The sequence below is a fragment of the Ictalurus punctatus genome, chromosome 18 (assembly GCF_001660625.3).
Source record: "Ictalurus punctatus breed USDA103 chromosome 18, Coco_2.0, whole genome shotgun sequence".
NCBI classification, from domain to species: domain Eukaryota; kingdom Metazoa; phylum Chordata; class Actinopteri; order Siluriformes; family Ictaluridae; genus Ictalurus; species Ictalurus punctatus.
The window spans coordinates 4,833,547-4,851,108 of NC_030433.2; the positions used below are offsets into that span (position 1 = coordinate 4,833,547).

General features: G+C 36.4%; 1 protein-coding gene across 1 annotated transcript; it reads left to right on the top strand.

Annotated features, from left to right (window-relative positions):
* Window positions 1-1,306: 1,306 nt before the first annotated feature.
* On the top strand, window positions 1,307-11,207 carry LOC128628668 (macrophage mannose receptor 1). Its single transcript, XM_053688028.1, has 13 exons — window positions 1,307-1,400; window positions 1,522-1,551; window positions 4,328-4,717; window positions 4,889-5,275; window positions 5,445-5,819; window positions 6,034-6,408; window positions 6,997-7,386; window positions 7,542-7,997; window positions 8,853-9,224; window positions 9,378-9,746; window positions 9,949-9,960; window positions 10,238-10,320; window positions 10,533-11,207. The coding sequence occupies exons 2-13, from the start codon at window positions 1,527-1,529 to the stop codon at window positions 10,611-10,613; spliced, it is 3,315 nt and encodes a 1,104-aa protein (XP_053544003.1). The 5' UTR covers window positions 1,307-1,400; window positions 1,522-1,526; the 3' UTR covers window positions 10,614-11,207.
* The last annotated feature ends 6,355 nt before the right edge of the window (window positions 11,208-17,562 follow it).

Sequence of the window (17,562 nt, forward strand, 5' to 3'; positions counted from 1 at the left end):
TTCTTATCAATGTGTATAAATACTTCTGTTTTGAATGAATAAACCAGAAGTCTCTGTGAACATTCACATGTGTCAGTGTGTGTGTTCATTCGGACTCTCCAGGCCTGAACTCTGCGGTAAACCACACTTTCTAGCTCATAGCAGCACCGAACTAAAAGTTAATAGAAGTAATGGTAGAACAGGCTGATAGGGCTGGTGGAGGTCTGGAAGACATAGTCTGAGATTTGGAGATTGCTGAGATATTCTCATATATGGAACTCTAACAATCAGAATTTCTCTATTAATGTCCAGAAATTTAGATGTGTTAAACAACTTAGAATCATTGTGGCAGAACACCTCAATCTTTAGTCTTAAAGTAAATTAAAGCAAATGATACTTAACCCTTGTGCATCCTATTGACAATTTTATCCTTTTCTTTTATTTTATTTTATTTATTTGTGTGTTAATGCAAACAGCATACTTATGTATGGTAGTTATGATCAGAGCTGATGCTGGTAAAAATATATATATATAGTCCCTATACTGTCCCTATTCAAATAAACTTATAAATAATTAAAATTAATAGAGAGCAGTGAGGGACAACAGACTGTATGTTCAGATGTCAAGTATAGGAGTTACAGCTGGCAATTTACATGCAATGATAACCTAATAACCTAGTCTACAAATATAATGGTTTCACAGTCTCACTGTATTAATTTATTAATTTAAAAAAACATTAAAGTTATAATATTACAAGAAAAAAGATCACAGTATTTTGAGAATAGTCATAATACTGTGACAAACAGGACCACATTAGAGCAACATTAATGTCCCAGTCCTACCACATTTAGAGGAATGGACAGGGAGAGGCTGCTGTAATTAATCTGGTTTTCCAGGATTCCTGCCTTGACATTATCATGCTGGTTAGACTGAACAACTTAGTGATTCATGTAACTGGGGGTATTCATTCCTGTCAATGATGCATAGATATAAGTCAAACCTTTATGTGGGTAAACACTACAAATAACATACTATACTGTACTTGTATTTAGGGCTTGACCAATATTTTCATCCTCTCCTATAATCTTTTAGAATCACTAAACCAAATGTGAAGTTTATTAAGGAGAAGCTGGTTAAAGACGTCTCTTATGAGTTAGGTAATAATGCACAAGCACTGTCCTGAGACTGTCAGATACAGTATACTATCATGTGCCAGATCTTTTCAACCTTAACTTGTCTTGGAGCGTTTAAAGTTGATTGACACCTTCATTGTGGTGTTCAGTAACCAGTCTTACTTCACCTTACTAAAGCCCTTCCCACATGCTGTCAATGCTAGTACTTAGGATTCTTATTTAATCTAGCTGGAACAAAAAGAATTGGCAGAAACCTACAAACAGGAGACGAGAGCAAAGATCCATGAGGTAGTATTAGAATAAAGACTTACATTACTGTTCAATCACCAGAATGAATGATTTTAACAATCTGTCTGTAAAGACTTGTATGTTTTTATTAATCATACTTTCTTTTCTAATATTCTTCCAGGAGCCATGCTTCAACTGTTGCTACTCTTTGGTAAGTTTATGTTTTGTGTTATTTTATATAAAAGTAAATATATATTTTTATATATTTTCTATGCTTATATATGAAGACTGTCTTTAATATAAGATTATATATTTTATATAAGAAGTCTCCAAATCAGATCAATTTAATTTAATCATCATCATCATCACCATCATCATCATTATAATCACAATCATAATTATAATTATACTCCAAAAGATAAACTTTATTCGTGTACTTTATAGCCTTCATAAAAAAAAAAAACTTGCAAGCTGATTTACTAGCAAGGTATATGGAATATAATGCCATATAAATCAATTTTGAATTAATTATTTTAATGATTATATCTAATTCTCCCTATGATATTTTTACATGTAGAGTGGACTCAGAAAAAAATTCAAAAACTCAACATTCTCTTTGGATATCAATATTGGAACTCAAATATAGTATTGTTACTTTGTGTTGCCTGTGCGTAGTCTGTGTCCTTGTCATTTCTGCTGTTTATTGTACTTCTGCACCAGAAGACTTTTTTAAGTTCTCTCTCTCTCTCTCTCTCTCTCTCTCTCTCTCTCTCTCTCTCTCTCTCTCTCTCTCTCTCTCTCTCAATTCAGTGCAATTAAAAGTACTTCACTGGCATGATCGTTTACATGCAATATTGCCAAAGCATCAATATAGATAAGAAAGGAGAATAAAAAAAAGACAATTATAATAATAAAATTAAATTAAAATGATAATAGGTATAATAATAAAAAATAGAATAAAAAAATAGAAATAATTTCAAAAATAAGTAAAAAAAAAATTAAAAAATTTTACAAAACGAAAAAATTGAAAATGAAAAATAAAATGACTGCAGCAGGTGTGTAACTCCGCCGCCAGAGGCACCTGCATTTGGTTTGTTTCTGATAGGTTGGAAAACTGTGGTAAGAGCTTAGAGAATTTTTCAAAGTATTTTTCTCTTGTGTTAGGAACGGTATTACAGTCAAAGAGAAAGTGTGCCTCTGTCTCAACCTCACCAGTCTTACAGTGACAGCACACTCTTTCTTCCTTTGGAAGCCATGTTTGCTTGTGTCTGCTTTTCTCTATGGCTAGGCCGTGATCATTGAGTCCGTATTTTGCAAGGATCTGTCTCTGTTTTGTATCTCTGATGCTGATGAGATATTCAGCCAGCTCATACTTTCAGTTTAGTGCCCGATAACATTCTAGTTTTCTTCTCTCTCTCTCTCTCTCTCTATCTCTCTCTCAAACTATATATCTCTCTGCTTCTATGCCAGGAATATGTAATATAACAGGTTTACAACAGGTTTTAGTTCACAATGGCTTTGTTTTTATTACATAGTCTGCATTCTTTTTTAAGTTGAAGTGTGAGAAAAGTGTCCACTGCTTGGATGAGAAAATAATCTCTGAAATTCTCGCAGATGCTGCTAACAGTTTGTACAGCATTTCTTTGCCTGAGCTTCATACACTGTTGCAACAGCAGTCTGTCCCTGCTGACGGCTTCCATTCAAACTTCCATATGAGCATGGTGCTCAATCAGTGTTAAACAAATGTCAACTTGATTATCAATATCTATATCTTGAACACACACACAAACACACACACACACACACACACACACACACACACACACACACACACAAACACACACACACACACACACGTGAATAAAAATAGATATCTGTTATGACAGAGCATGACAGCTGACCTCAGGTATTGAGGTATATAGGTAGCATCAACCAGTATGAAATACTAAGCAATGATTACAACCTTTATTATTCATATTGCATCAAACACCATTTAATTCAGTGATATATGGATATGGAGTGTGCCCAGTGACAGTAACTAGCTACCTGGTTACTTCCCAAAACAAACTGAACAGATAGCTTTGGAGAGAGCCCTCTCTGTAACTGCTGCTTTTTTGAGGATTGTTGTTTTACATTTAAATAATGCTAACTGCCTCTCACGAAGAGTGGATTACAAATAGAAAAACAAACTGTCTTTGTTATGGCATACCCTGTACAAAGCATGTTCACTTTTACTTGATGTATTAAATTAGCTGTACAGTAAAATCACATCACAGCTGATTTTCCTCACTGTGACAGTAGCATCAGTATCTTTAGCTGCTTCTTAGTAGCTTGTACTGTACAACGAAGACAAAACCTCACTGACTTTACTTAATTCTTGAATTGAGTTAAAGTAACACAGTTTGTTTTTGTACATGCAACACAATTTGTTCATGTAATTTCAAAGCCCTGAATAAGACCAAACCCTGCTCTCTCACGGAACTCAGAAATAAAAGCAGACTGCGACATTTACCACTGCACTATTCTACCTCACAAGCTGTAGTCATGTTAATTTAATACGAGAAATGTAATATTTTTAAGTAAATTATATGTACTATGTTCTCTTAAATCAGATGGACCACATAGTAGCTATCTATACTTAGCTGTAGTAACTATAGTTAGCTACTACAAACAGTATTTCAGCTATCTCTTAGCTACAATAAATCATGAGGAGCTTGTAGCTTGACAAGTTACACCTGCACAGTAACTTTCCCAACACGGCTCATCAATGGCTATCATGAACAATTAGCACAAGCAGACCTTTTTTGTTTTCCCCACTTTCAATATCATTTTTTTTTTAATCACCTGAAAAACACCCACTGACTACACACAAGCAATTCTGATTGAAATGAGCACTCTTTATTTGTGATATTAGTAAATCAGGGCCTCAGTGATAATATATTTCAAGCTACATTCAACATGCAATAATGTTTTTGTGTTTTTAATAGGGTTTTTCAGCCTCGGTGTCTGTCTCCCTCGTCAGTATCACTTCATTAATGAGAATAAGACCTGGGCTGAAGCACAGAGATACTGCAGAGAGAATTATGATGATTTAGCCAGTATTAATAACACTGAAGAGGAACTGGCCCTTACTAACATAACAGACATCTGGAACAACAACCGAACCTGGATTGGACTGTATGATGATTTGAACAGCTGGAAATGGTCTCTGGATGATGATTCGTTCTTCAAGGAAGGAGAGAGAAACTTTAGAAACTGGTATATACAGAAACCAAGGAACTGGAATGGAAACAGTTTGTGTGTATATTTATCGGGTTATTCTGGAGTATGGTATGAGGCCTCTTGTTCTTATACACTTCCATTCATTTGCTTTGATGGTGAGCACAGCACTTATGTATATTTTATAATTTCATAAGAAATAATTCAAAAATATCTTTAGAAACAAATGAACATAGTAAACTATTTCTCTAAAAGTACAGTTTTACTCTTTTTGTTAAATAGTTTTTTAAACAGTTTTTAAAGTTGTACATATTGAAACTGTGTTATAGGTAGTGTGAATGCCAGTGAAAGATATGTCCTGGTTAATCAGAACCTGAACTGGACTGACGCTCAGAGCTACTGCAGAAAGAATTACGCAGACCTGACCAGTGTGAGGAACGAGACTGAGAACCAGATGATAAGATCATTATTACCTAATATGAATAATTACTATGATTCCTTTTGGATTGGCCTGTACAGAACCAGGTCTTGGTCAGATAAAAGCAACTCTTCATTCAGCAACTGGAAACCTGGACAACCAGATAATTATGCACAGAATGAATCCTGTACTGCCGTCTCATTTAATAGTGATTATAATTATTATTACCCTTATCAATATTATGGGAAATGGACAGATGAAAACTGCAGTCAAGCTTTTCCGTTCCTCTGTTACAGCAGTGAGTAGATTTCTGTTTTGTGATTTTAAAAAACCTGTTAAATCACTTTTAATTATGAACTGTACAATGTCAATCTATAGTACCAATATACTTTCATTAATATTGTTTACACTTTTTCAATGCAAACCACATTTTGAGCATTATAACTAACGTTGTTAATCTTCTTTAGCAACATTATCATCATCCTCTCGTCAGTATCACTTTATTAATGAGAATATGACCTGGACTGAAGCACAGAGATACTGCCGTGAGAATTACACTGACCTGGCCACCATTAATAACATGGAGGAAATGAACACACTCCTTAACACAGTAAATGGCAGCTACTCAGGTTTAGCCTGGATTGGACTGTATGATGATCTGGACAGCTGGAGATGGTCTCTGGATGATGATGCATTTTACCAGGAGGGAGAGAGAGACTTCAGAGGGTGGGACCAGCAACCTGATAACAACAACGCGCGAGAACTGTGTGTTTATATTAGATCTGATGGAACATGGTCTGATGGAGACTGTGACAGATATTTACCTTTTGTTTGCTATGATGGTGAGAACATATAATAAGCATATGAGAATAAACAGTATGATTTTCACTTTAGGTTTTATTGATCAAATGTATCTTTTCATTATTAGTCATATTATTATTATTATTATTATTATTATTATTATTATTATTATTGCTGTTGTTGTTGTTGTTATTATTATTATTATCATAAAGTTTGATTCTGTCTATGTGTTATGGGACACATTAATCTTTTCAGGAAAAAATGGAACGGACGATTATAGGTGGATTTTTTCTTACATGCCCTGGAGACGAGCTCAGGATTACTGCATAGAGCATTACACAGACCTGGCCAGTGTGAGAAACCAAACAGATAATCAAAGAATCCTCAACCTCACCGGTGGCAATGATGCTTGGATTGGTCTTTACAGAACCAGACTCTGGTCAGATAAACAGGAATCCACATATGAAAACTGGAGAAGAGACACCCCGTCTATACCTGCACAGCCAGACAATGGTGTATATACTCCATGGGAATACGGTAATCAGCACTGCACTGCTGTATCATTCAGTGACTCAGGCTACTGGAGAGATGAGAACTGCTTCGCCACATTCCCTTTCATCTGCTATAACAGTGAGTTCATCTAATTGTCCTTTACTCATTGATTATTGCAAAACATGAAGAGATTTATCCAGTCTACCCAATTAAATGTCATACAAACAAATATTTATAAGTTTTTGTATTTTATTTATTTAATTACATTTTACAAATTTCTTTAATGGTAAAAAGGATCAAACAACTGAGGATTTCATTGCATTTGAATAAACCTATAAGAAACTTAGTGACAGTTTATTTCCACACCTGGGCTCAATTTGAATTAATCCATACCTTTCCACAGGAATGTTCAAATTGATTTAAATTCATAAGAATTCACAATTGACAATAAAACTTCATGAATTTACTTTGTATTTCTTGAAGATTACAGGAATGAAAACAGAAAGAAATTAATTTTGTAATTACTTAGACACTTCCTAAACTTGCACAGAATTGCTCAAACTTGGATGCTTGGTCTTAAAAGCATATCCAGAATAATGAGCCATTACGGCTACTTACATTACAGTTTATTCACATATTTGATTCATACATCCTACATCATATAGTTCATTCACACATCCTTATTCATGTACAAAAAATGTAATTATGGTATTCTGTCCTTCAAAGAATTCTGCACAGGATCCTCATGTTCCCTCCATCATTATCACTTTGTTAATGAGAATAAGACCTGGACTGAAGCACAGAGATACTGCCGAGAGAATTACACTGACCTGGCCACCATTAATAACATGGCGGAAATGAACACAGTCCTTAACACAGTAACTGGCACCTACTCTGGTTTAGCCTGGCTTGGACTGTATGATGATCTGAACAGCTGGAAATGGTCTCTGGATGAAAATTCTTTCAACAAGGATGGAGAGAGAAACTTTAGAAACTGGTATATAAACAAACCAAGGAACTGGGGTGGAAACAGCATGTGTGTACACATGTCAAATTATAATTGGGTATGGCAGGTGGCCCCTTGTTCTTCGACATATCCATTCATTTGCTTTGATGGTGAGTAAAGCATTTATGGATATCATATTTAAAAAAAAAAAAAAAAAAAAGCTTAAAAAAAAATACCTTTAGCACCAAATAAATATAGTACACAATATCTCTAAAAGTACAGTTTTCACAATAAAATGTTAAATATTTAAAACTGTCTGTTTTAGGTAGGGTAAATGCCAGTGAAAGATATGTCCTGGTTAATCAGTACATGAACTGGACTGAAGCTCAGAGATACTGCAGAGAGCATCACACAGACCTGCTCAGTGTGAGGAACGAGACTGAGAACCAGAGGATCAGATCAATATTATCAAAAAAAATGTATAATAATAATTATTATTATTATTATTATCATTATTATTATTATTATTATTATTATTATTACGCTCCTCTATGGATTGGTCTGTACAGAACCAGGTCTTGGTCAGATAAAAGCAACTCTTCATTCAGCAACTGGAAACCTGGACAACCAGATAATTATGCACAGAATGAATCCTGTACTGCCGTCTCATTTAATAGTGATAATTATTATTACTATTATAATTATAATAACACTTACCTGTATTATGGGAATTGGACAGATGAAAACTGCGGTCGAGCTTTTCCATTCCTCTGTTACAGCAGTGAGTAGATTTCTGTTTTGTCATAAATAAAACTGAAACAGTATGTTTAAATATGAACTGTACAGTGTCTGTTGATTGTAGCGATAGTGCTGATAGTGTTATTAGTGCTAAAATACTGTCATTACTGTTACTTACACATAATGGGCCTCATTTATCAATCTGGATATGAACAGATTTATTTGTAAAATGTTAATACAAGCATTTAAGCAAGACATTTGGTAGTGAGTAGATTTCTGTTTTCTTATTTAAAAAAAAAAAACTGACAGCACATTTCTACATCAATACAGTGTCTATGCATAACACTAATATACACTACGTTCCTTAATATCACTTATTTTCCCCTCCGAAAGTATTGGAATGGCAAGGCAAATTCTTTTGTTTTTGCTTTACACTGAATACTTTTGGATTTGGTTAAACAACTAGGCACCTTTTGTTTGAACCCACCCATTTTTCAAGTGATCAAAAATTCTGGAACATGTGACTGACAGGTGCTACGTGTTGCCAAGGTGTGCCCTGTTAAGAGTAATTGTTTAAACAATTAATAGCTCTGAATGTTTACTCTTGATTCGAGCCCTGGATTTTGTCTGTGAAGAGTATATATGTTGTTAAAAATGATAAACCAGTATGAAGACCAGAGTGATGTACATGGGAGAAAAGCAACCATTTTGAAGCAGAGAAGAGAGAGAAATCAATCAATTAATCTCAATCCCAAAAGTCTTCAGTGCATTGTAAAAACAAAGACTTGGCCTTGCTGTTGCAATACTTTTGTATGGGTCTGTATACCTAATTAATGCACTACCTTTAATTTAATATTAAAATGAAAATAAAAATGTATATTTTCTGACCCTTCTCTAGTAATGACATCATCGTCTCATCAGTATCACTTTATTAATGAGAATATGACCTGGACTGAAGCACAGAGATACTGCCGTGAGAATTACACTGACCTGGCTACCATTGATAACATGGAGGAAATGAACACGCTCCTTAACACAGTAAATGGCAGCTACTCAGGTTTAGCCTGGATTGGACTATATGATGATCTGGACAGCTGGAGATGGTCTCTGGATGATGATGCTTTCTACCAGGATGGAGAGAGAGACTTCAGAGGGTGGGACCAGCAACCTGATAACTACTATGGACAAGAGCTGTGTGTTTCCATGATTTCAACCGGGGAATGGTTTGACAGCCCTTGTACTGACAGAAAGTCATTTGTTTGCTATAACGGTAAGACTGATACACTAAGTCAGTAAGTGGTAACTTTCATTATTCATGCAGTGATTCTAATATGCTACGATAGCTGAAAAGTACTCGTGTTTTAACCATGTTACAGCTATTGTCTGTAGGAAATTATGACTTTTGCAATCCTCTCAACCTTAGACACAACCAACACATATGTGTGGATTTATAATTGGATGACTTGGGAAGAAGCTCAAAGTTTCTGTAGAGCAAATCACAAAGACCTGGCCAGTGTGAGGAATGAGACTGAACTTCAGCAAATACTGAACAAGATCAGCTATGGATATAGTGAGGTATGGATTGGTCTGTATAGGAACCGATTATGGTCAGATCAGAGCAGCTCAACTTTTACATATTGGAGACCAGCGATTCCAGCACTCACAGCAGAGCCTGATAACGGTGTTAATTCACCTGGACAACATAGAAATCAACACTGCACAGCTGTGGATCATTCCGGCCGATGGACAGATGAAAACTGTTTCACCAGTTTCCCTTTCATCTGCTACACTGGTGAGTTTATCTCCTTTCTGAGTAAAACGAAGAATAATCAGCTGTAATCTACAGTATAGTATTAATACAATATAAAACAAGTGCAAGAATTCAACCTAGTGGCAGCTAAAAGAAACATGCTAATGAAAGTTAAGAATACCTATGATTCCAGATGTTCCAGGTGTTTTCTAATCTTACCTCTGTTTCCCTTTTGCTCTGACAGCATTCACTCCAGGTGAGGAAAACATAATATATGTGACTATTCTTAAATTTGTGTAAGACGTACAATATCGTTGTAGATTTTATAGTTAACTACAAAGTTAATACATTTAAGAAATCTATTTAAACTGATACTTCAATGATCCAAATGTAAGTACTTTCAAAAGTGTTCATTTAATTTGTTTTTAATATTGGAGGTTCACTGTATATATTAGTCTGTATAAAGTTGTGTATGTATAGCGTACATGTGATTGTATTTACTTTATTGATTGTAATGGAAAGCTTTTTTTCAGGTGTTGTGACAGGATTGCAGATGAAAGTCAAAGCTGAGGAAAGTCTGTTATACTCTGAGATTGAAAGAATTGTGTTGATGGAAGTGAGTAACTGTGCTTTATATAAACTTTATCTGAAACACACAGATGCACATTCAATATGACTCAACAATAAATGCTATTATTAACATTGTTTAAGACGTTATATTATCTTTCTTTTGTAGATAATGTGTAGTAATGTCCATAGAAATGTCTTAGGATTAATCATTAGTTGTGTAGTACTTGCAGGATTTCTTACATTTCACACTTTTTTCAGCTTCAACAAGAATCGAACAGACTGGGACTTTCAAGCAACTTCTCTGTGAATGCGATAAAAATCCGTAAGATCAGTCCATGAAGGAGAAAGACCACATTCATGTCCAGAATATAACTCGTTTCGGGATGGTTTATCTTTAATGTATTCATTCATTCAACAATCATTCATTCTGTTAATGCTGTAGAGACACTCCACCCCTTACATTACTCCATATATACAGCCATTTAAAATGCAAATAAACATCTAAATAACAAATAAGAAAATTAAAGATTCAGTAAAAGATTCTTACCGACTTGAAAAGCCTTCAAAAGCCTTGAGATATCCTCGCTCTGACCATAACAGTAATAATGACTGTAATTATGCTGAATTATGAATGAACATGATTTTCTTAGGTGTAATATTTTATTTGGTGTTTTGGGAATTTATACTGCTTATAAGTAATATTTTTAAATGAATGTCAACAAATAAAACTCTGTACTTCTTTGTGTGTGGTGGGATTCATAGAAAAGTTTGATATGTTATATTTTCTGCAATAATCGTATCAGCAGTTGGTTGTGTGTGTTAAGGGATACTATCTTTCTTTTTAATTGTTTTCAGTACTGGGATTCATGTAGTTTTGGTTGTGTTGATTAAATGTTGATTAAAGACCATATCAATAAACAAGCACTGAATGAAGGGACGTGTGAAATGTGTTTGATTGATCTTATGTGTTAAGTTAAGTAATGCTGTTCAAAGGCGTAAATTAGGGATTTAAGTTGTTGAATGTTTTTTTTTTCTTTTAAATTAAGAATTTAGAAGCGGCACTGTGATGCAGGGGTACCATTGCAGTTTGAGACTGACCTCAGGGTATCAGTGATGTTAAAGGGTCTGTAGTGATGGTCCACTTAAACTTACATCTTACTGCTGACCCATATAACAGTGTAGTCCAGTTAAAGGCAAATATTTTATATTTTTTAAAAACTTTATAATAAAAACCATTTTTAATGGTTAATTGCTGCTACCTTAGGACCTTGCAGCTGTATTAAACTTTTATTCATAATGTTTAACAGTCCTGGCCCATCTTGAAGCAAGTTGTTGCAAGTTCAAGTTGTGTTTTTGTATTCTAGAAAAAATATACATGGTGCATTACGGTGCATTTCTGCTTCATCAAGAATGTTTTGCAGCATGTCTTTTCTCTCAAGGCAGACCAGATGCCTTCTCAGTAAGTTTAAGCTCGCACCTTTATGTCATGAAGCACCAGTGGGCTCAAGTTTTAATTGTATATGACAGTAAGGATGTGATTGTATACAGTGATTAGGTTTACATTATGTGGAGAGTCCACCATACAAGTCTCTGTGAATGTTTCATTGTTATTCATAATGAAATGAGGCTGAAGTGCAGCAGTACAAACTGAAAATTTGACCCACTGCTAGTGGACTTCTTCTGGGACAAACTACATTGAATCCCTCAAAGTGTCCTTCATCTGCCCAAGGAAGAGGGGGGCAGGGGCTGGTCCACGTAGCCAGCAGAACCGCAACCTTTTGACTCCAGTTCATCCAGAGACTCCTTACCGGACCCAGGAGTTTAGTATGGAGAGCAGCAGCCTGTCGCCTGTTACACACGGTAGGAGGACTGGGTTTGGACAGAACTTTGTTTTTAATGGACACAAGAACACTAGACGTTGCTGGATTACCAGTTCTTTATCATGGGCTTTTTAAAATATGTAACCTTTTTAAAAACATAAAGCAAGGGGTGCAGAATGTCACACTGGCTGCTGGAGGAACCCCTGGTTTATGGTGGGCGTTTGGACATCTCTGGTGTGACCACTCCTTCACTATCCAGGGTTCTGGTCTCCCCGGTGACTGTGACACTCCGACAGCTGGTGAACATCACAGGGACAGACCTATCACAGGCAGAGTACTTAGCAGCGCGCCTGGGACTGCGATCCCTATGTGTTGTAAATAAGCTCCTATATCACTGGATGTCCACCCTAACCTCAGAGGAGCGTGCTCAGCTGATGGACTACAAAACAAGCGAGACTGGTCCTTCAGAGGAAGAACCCTTTCCCTAGCTGGGCATCGCTCCAGTCCTAGATGGTTGTGGGCACCCCCTTCTGAGGTGAAATGAACATTGAAACATTCTACATTGTATAAGGCTTGTGTGGAAGTTTTAAATATGAAAAAACTGAATGGGAGGGTGGACATCTCATGGCGAAATGTACTGGCTTTTAAAGATTATATTAAACCAGAGGGGAGGGCAATATACAAACCAGCGTTAACCAAAAAAGTCACTGACTTTTTTCAAGGCAGTGTGGTGTTGTGTGTGAACTGTTCATTGTTATGTGTTGACTAAATTAGCCTATTTATTTATTTAGTTATTCGTTTTTTTTTAATGTTCTTTTGATTCTTTTTTAATGTTGTTATTTATTTATGTATTTTATTATGTATAATGCGACTTGTAAAAGTTCTGTACAAGGATTGTAAAAGTAAAAAAGGTTCTTATTTCATATTAATTCCCGAATCGGTTCTAAATGCGCGTGCTTTACTTGAGAGGACGTGAATATTATCTGTAGCTCGCCTCTCGTCCTGAAGATGTCGCCATCTTTCATGTTTTGAATTTTGGAGTTTGAAGTTTCAAGTTGTTAATGAATTTCTCTGTTTCACATGTACAATATTTATTATTATTTTTACAGCAGTGCGCAGTTTGTGCTTACCTTGTGTGCACTGTATGCACATATTTACGATTTCTTGTTACAATGTTTGGTACTCAATTTAAAAAGTAATTATACATAATTGTGTGGGCCCTATTGATAAAGTAAGAGTGTATTTCAGTAATATAGCTAAGTAAGGGTTTCAGTTACTAGCATTTATATTAAAACATGGATTCCATGTCTGCAAAATTAACATTTTAAAAGAAATGTTGATAACTAATCAATATTGAATCGAAATCGAATAGAATAGAAACCATATAAATAAGAATCTAATCAAATCACCAAATTGGTCGCAATACCCACCCCTAGAATGTAGTAATCAGAACTGCACTGTATCATTCAGAGATTCAGGCCACTGGACAGATGAGAATTGCTTAGCCACATTCTCTTTTATCTGCGATAACAGTGAGTTCATCTAATCATTCTTCAAAATTATTATTCAAAAAAGATTTATCCAATATAACAAATTAAACATCAAATAAACATGTATTTACCAGTAAAAGATTAATTTTTTTCTTCATACAGTTCACTCTGAAAGTATTGGACCTGCAAGGCCATTTCTTTTGTTTTTGCTATACACTATGAAAAAAGTTAGTCCATTTGTAATTGTGATAGATCAGAATTTCTGTATTAATTTCCAGAAATTTAGATGTGTTAAACAACTTAGAATCATTGGTGGCAGAACACCTCAATTTTTAGTCTTAAAGTAAATTAAAGTAAATGACACTTAACCCGACATGCCTCTTTATCATTCCGTGGAAGTCGGGGACAGTGCCCAAGGAGTGGCACACCGGGGTGGTAGTTCCCCTGTTGAAAAAGGGGGACCAGAGAATGTGTGCCAATTATAGGGGTATCACACTTCTCAGCCTCCCTGGTAAAGTCTACTCCAAAGTGCTGGAATGGAGGGTTCAGCCAATAGTCGAACCTCGGATTGAAGAGGAACAATGCTTATTCCGTCCTGGTCGTGGAACAACAGACTAGCTCTTTACTCTCGCAAGGGTCTTGGAGTGGGCCTGGGAGTATGCCCATCCGGTCTACATGTGTTTTGTGGATCTGGAGAAGGAGTATGACCGGGTCCCCAGGGGTCTACTGTGGGAGGTGCTGAGGGAGTATGGGGTGAGGGGTTCTCTTCTTAGGGCTATCCAATCGCTGTACGCCCTAAGCAAAACTGCATTTGGATGCTCAGCAAAAAGTCAGACTTGTTCCAGGTGGGGGTTGGTCTCCACCAGGGCTGCGCTTTGTCACCAGTCCTGTTTGTGATATTCATGGACAGGATATCGAGGTGTAGTCATGGCAAGGAGGGGTTGCGGTTTGGTGACCTGAGGATCTCTTTGCTGCTTTTTGCAGATGATGTGGTCCTGATGGTATCATCGGTCCGTGACCTCCAGCACTCACTGGATCGGTTCGCAGCCGAGTGCGAAGTGGCTGGGATGAGGATTAGCACCTCAATATCTGAGGCCATGGTTCTCAGCCTACTCCGGGTATGGAATGAGAACATAACCCAAGTGAAGGAATTCAAGTACCTCAGGGTCTTGCTCACGAGTGAGGGGACATTGGAGCGGGAGATTGGCCGGAGAATCGGAGCAGCAGGAGCGGTATTGCAATCGCTTTACCGTACCATTGTGATAAAAAGATAGCTGAGCAGGAAGGCAAAACTCATGATCTACCTGGCAATTTTCGTTCCTACCCTCACCTATGGTCATGGAGGTTGGGTAGTGACCGAAAGAACTAGATCGGGGGTACAAGCGGCCGAGTTGGGTTTTCTCAGGAGGGTGGCTGTCCTCTCCCTTAGAGATAGGGTGAGAAGTGTAGAGAAGAGTACAGCCGCTGCTCCTTTGCGTTGAAAGGAGACAGTTGAGGTAGTTTGGGCACCTGGTAAGGATGCCCCCTGGGCGCTTCCCTAGAGAGGTCTTCCAGGCACGTCCAGCTAGGAGGAGACCTCGGGGAAGACCCAGGACTAGGTGGAGAGACGATATCTCCACACTGGCCTGGGAACACCTCGGGATCCCCCAGTCAGCGCTGGTTAATGGGGCTCAGGAAAGGGAAGTTTGGGGTCCCCTGCTGGAGCTTCTACCCCGCGACCCGATTACGGATAAGCGGTTGAAGATGGATGGATGGATGGACACTTAACCCTTGTGCGTCCTTATCGACAAGTTTATCCTTTTTTTTAATCATTTTGTCTGTGTTAATGCAAACAGCATAAATTTATCAAAAGGTGAGTATTTTAATTGGAATTTGAATATTTCACCATCATTTGCTTTCATAAATCTATTTTAAACTAGATACACAAAATAATTACACTCAAAAATGTCCCCATTGAAACATATTTAATCCCTGTGATGTTTAAGCATAAAATCATGCATTCTGTGTTAATATGCATTTAATTAATTTACAAGGTTTCAAAACATTGAATTAAAAAAATATATATTCTGAAATGTGTACTATTTTCTCAGGTTTAGCCTATGGGGAAAATCCATGCTTTTCCTTTTTTCTGATTCTGCTGTATTATAGAGCACTGCAGACCAACTGAATAAATGATGCAGCTATAATCGTGTGGGTGTGTTTGTATGAATATCAGAGTTGAGTCAAAGAAGGTTACTGTACTTTGAAGATTTTTGCATTATGTAAAGAAACTGTCATTTGAAGGGTTAAAATTTTGAAAATGAATTAAGTATGGTAGTTATGATCAGAACTGATGCTGGTAAAAAAAAAATTTAAGTCAAAGTGTGAAAAAAATATTCATATATAATATTTCTATGACCGTTTTTTGACGTGGACATTTTTTTCCTCTATGGACCTATGTGCAACTTTTTTTTATTGACGCACAAGGGTTAATATTTGGGTGCGTATCCCTTGCTTGTAATTACTGCATCAAGCAAGTGATGTACTGACATCACCAAACTGTTGCATTCTTCTTCTTTTCCATGCTTGTACCACAGCTTCTTTCAGTTGTTGCAAACTCTACAGGCAAGGACGCCATGTTCAGCAACTAGCCTCAATCTAGCAACATGGAAAAATACATGACCCGAGTTCAAATGATAAATAAACTGATCTGTTGGAGCAAAGAGACTTTTCTGTAAAGGGGTCCCAACTCTGGAGCATGGTGCCAAATGAGTTTAAAGCAGTATGAGTTTAAACCAGAGCTGTATGCATATTTAAATTTGAGAAACGTTTGTTTTAATTATATATTCATGTTGCCAGGGATGGAAGTATCCTTAAAATAGGTACAAGATTTCTGGGGGTATGTTTTTGTATGGATGTATAAATGATGTGCCACATTAGCTAAAAGCTTTATTTTATGTAAAGTAGTATTTTTTTTTTTATTTTTTTTTTTTAGAAAAGGCTTTCTAGGGACTCAAGATGCAAATTAGCTTATGCTATCTCTATATGCCACACATATTTTAAAGTTTTTGACTGGAATCATGTTTTTTATACTGTCCCTATAAAAATAAATAAAATTAAGATAGAGCAGTGAGGGACAACAGATGTCAGATGTCAAGTATAAGAGTTATAGTTGGAAATTTACATGCGATAATAACCTAATAACCTAGTCTACAAATATAATGGTTTCACAGTAGCACTGCATTCATTTTTTCAGAAAAAAACTTTAAAGTTATAATATTACAAGAAAAAAGGTCACAATATTTCGAGAATAGTCATAATACTGTGACAAACAGTACCACATGAGAGCAACATTAATGTCCCAGTCCTACCACATTTAGAGGAAAGTACAGGAAGAGGCTGCTGTAATTAATATATTATAATTAGTATATACATACTATACTGTACTTGTACTTAGGGATTGATCAATATTTTCATCCTCTCCTATAATCTTTTAGAAACACTAAACCACATGTGACAATTATTAAGGAGAAGTTGGTTAAAGATGTCTCATATGAGTTAGGTAATAATGCATAAGCACTGTCCTGAGACTGTTAGATACAGTATACTATCATGTGACAGATATTTTTTAACCTTAATTTGGCTTGGAGGGATTAAAGTTAATTGACAGCTTCATTTTGATGTTCAGTAACCAGTCTTACTGCATCTTTCTAAAGCCCTTCCCACATGCTGTCAACACCAGTGCTCAGAATTCTTATTTAATCTAGCTGGAACAAAAATATTTGGCAGAAACCTACAAACAGGAGATGAGAACAAAGATCCATGAGGTGGTATATGAATAAAAGACTTACATTAAAGACATTGCTCCGCCTCCTGGTGCGGCCTAGAGCTCTGCTTTTCTTCTCTACTCTGCATCAGACGTCACTATCCCAGGCTCCGCTTCAGACACCGCTCCGCCTTCCTACTCCACCGAGGACGTCACTCCCCATTAGGCTCCAC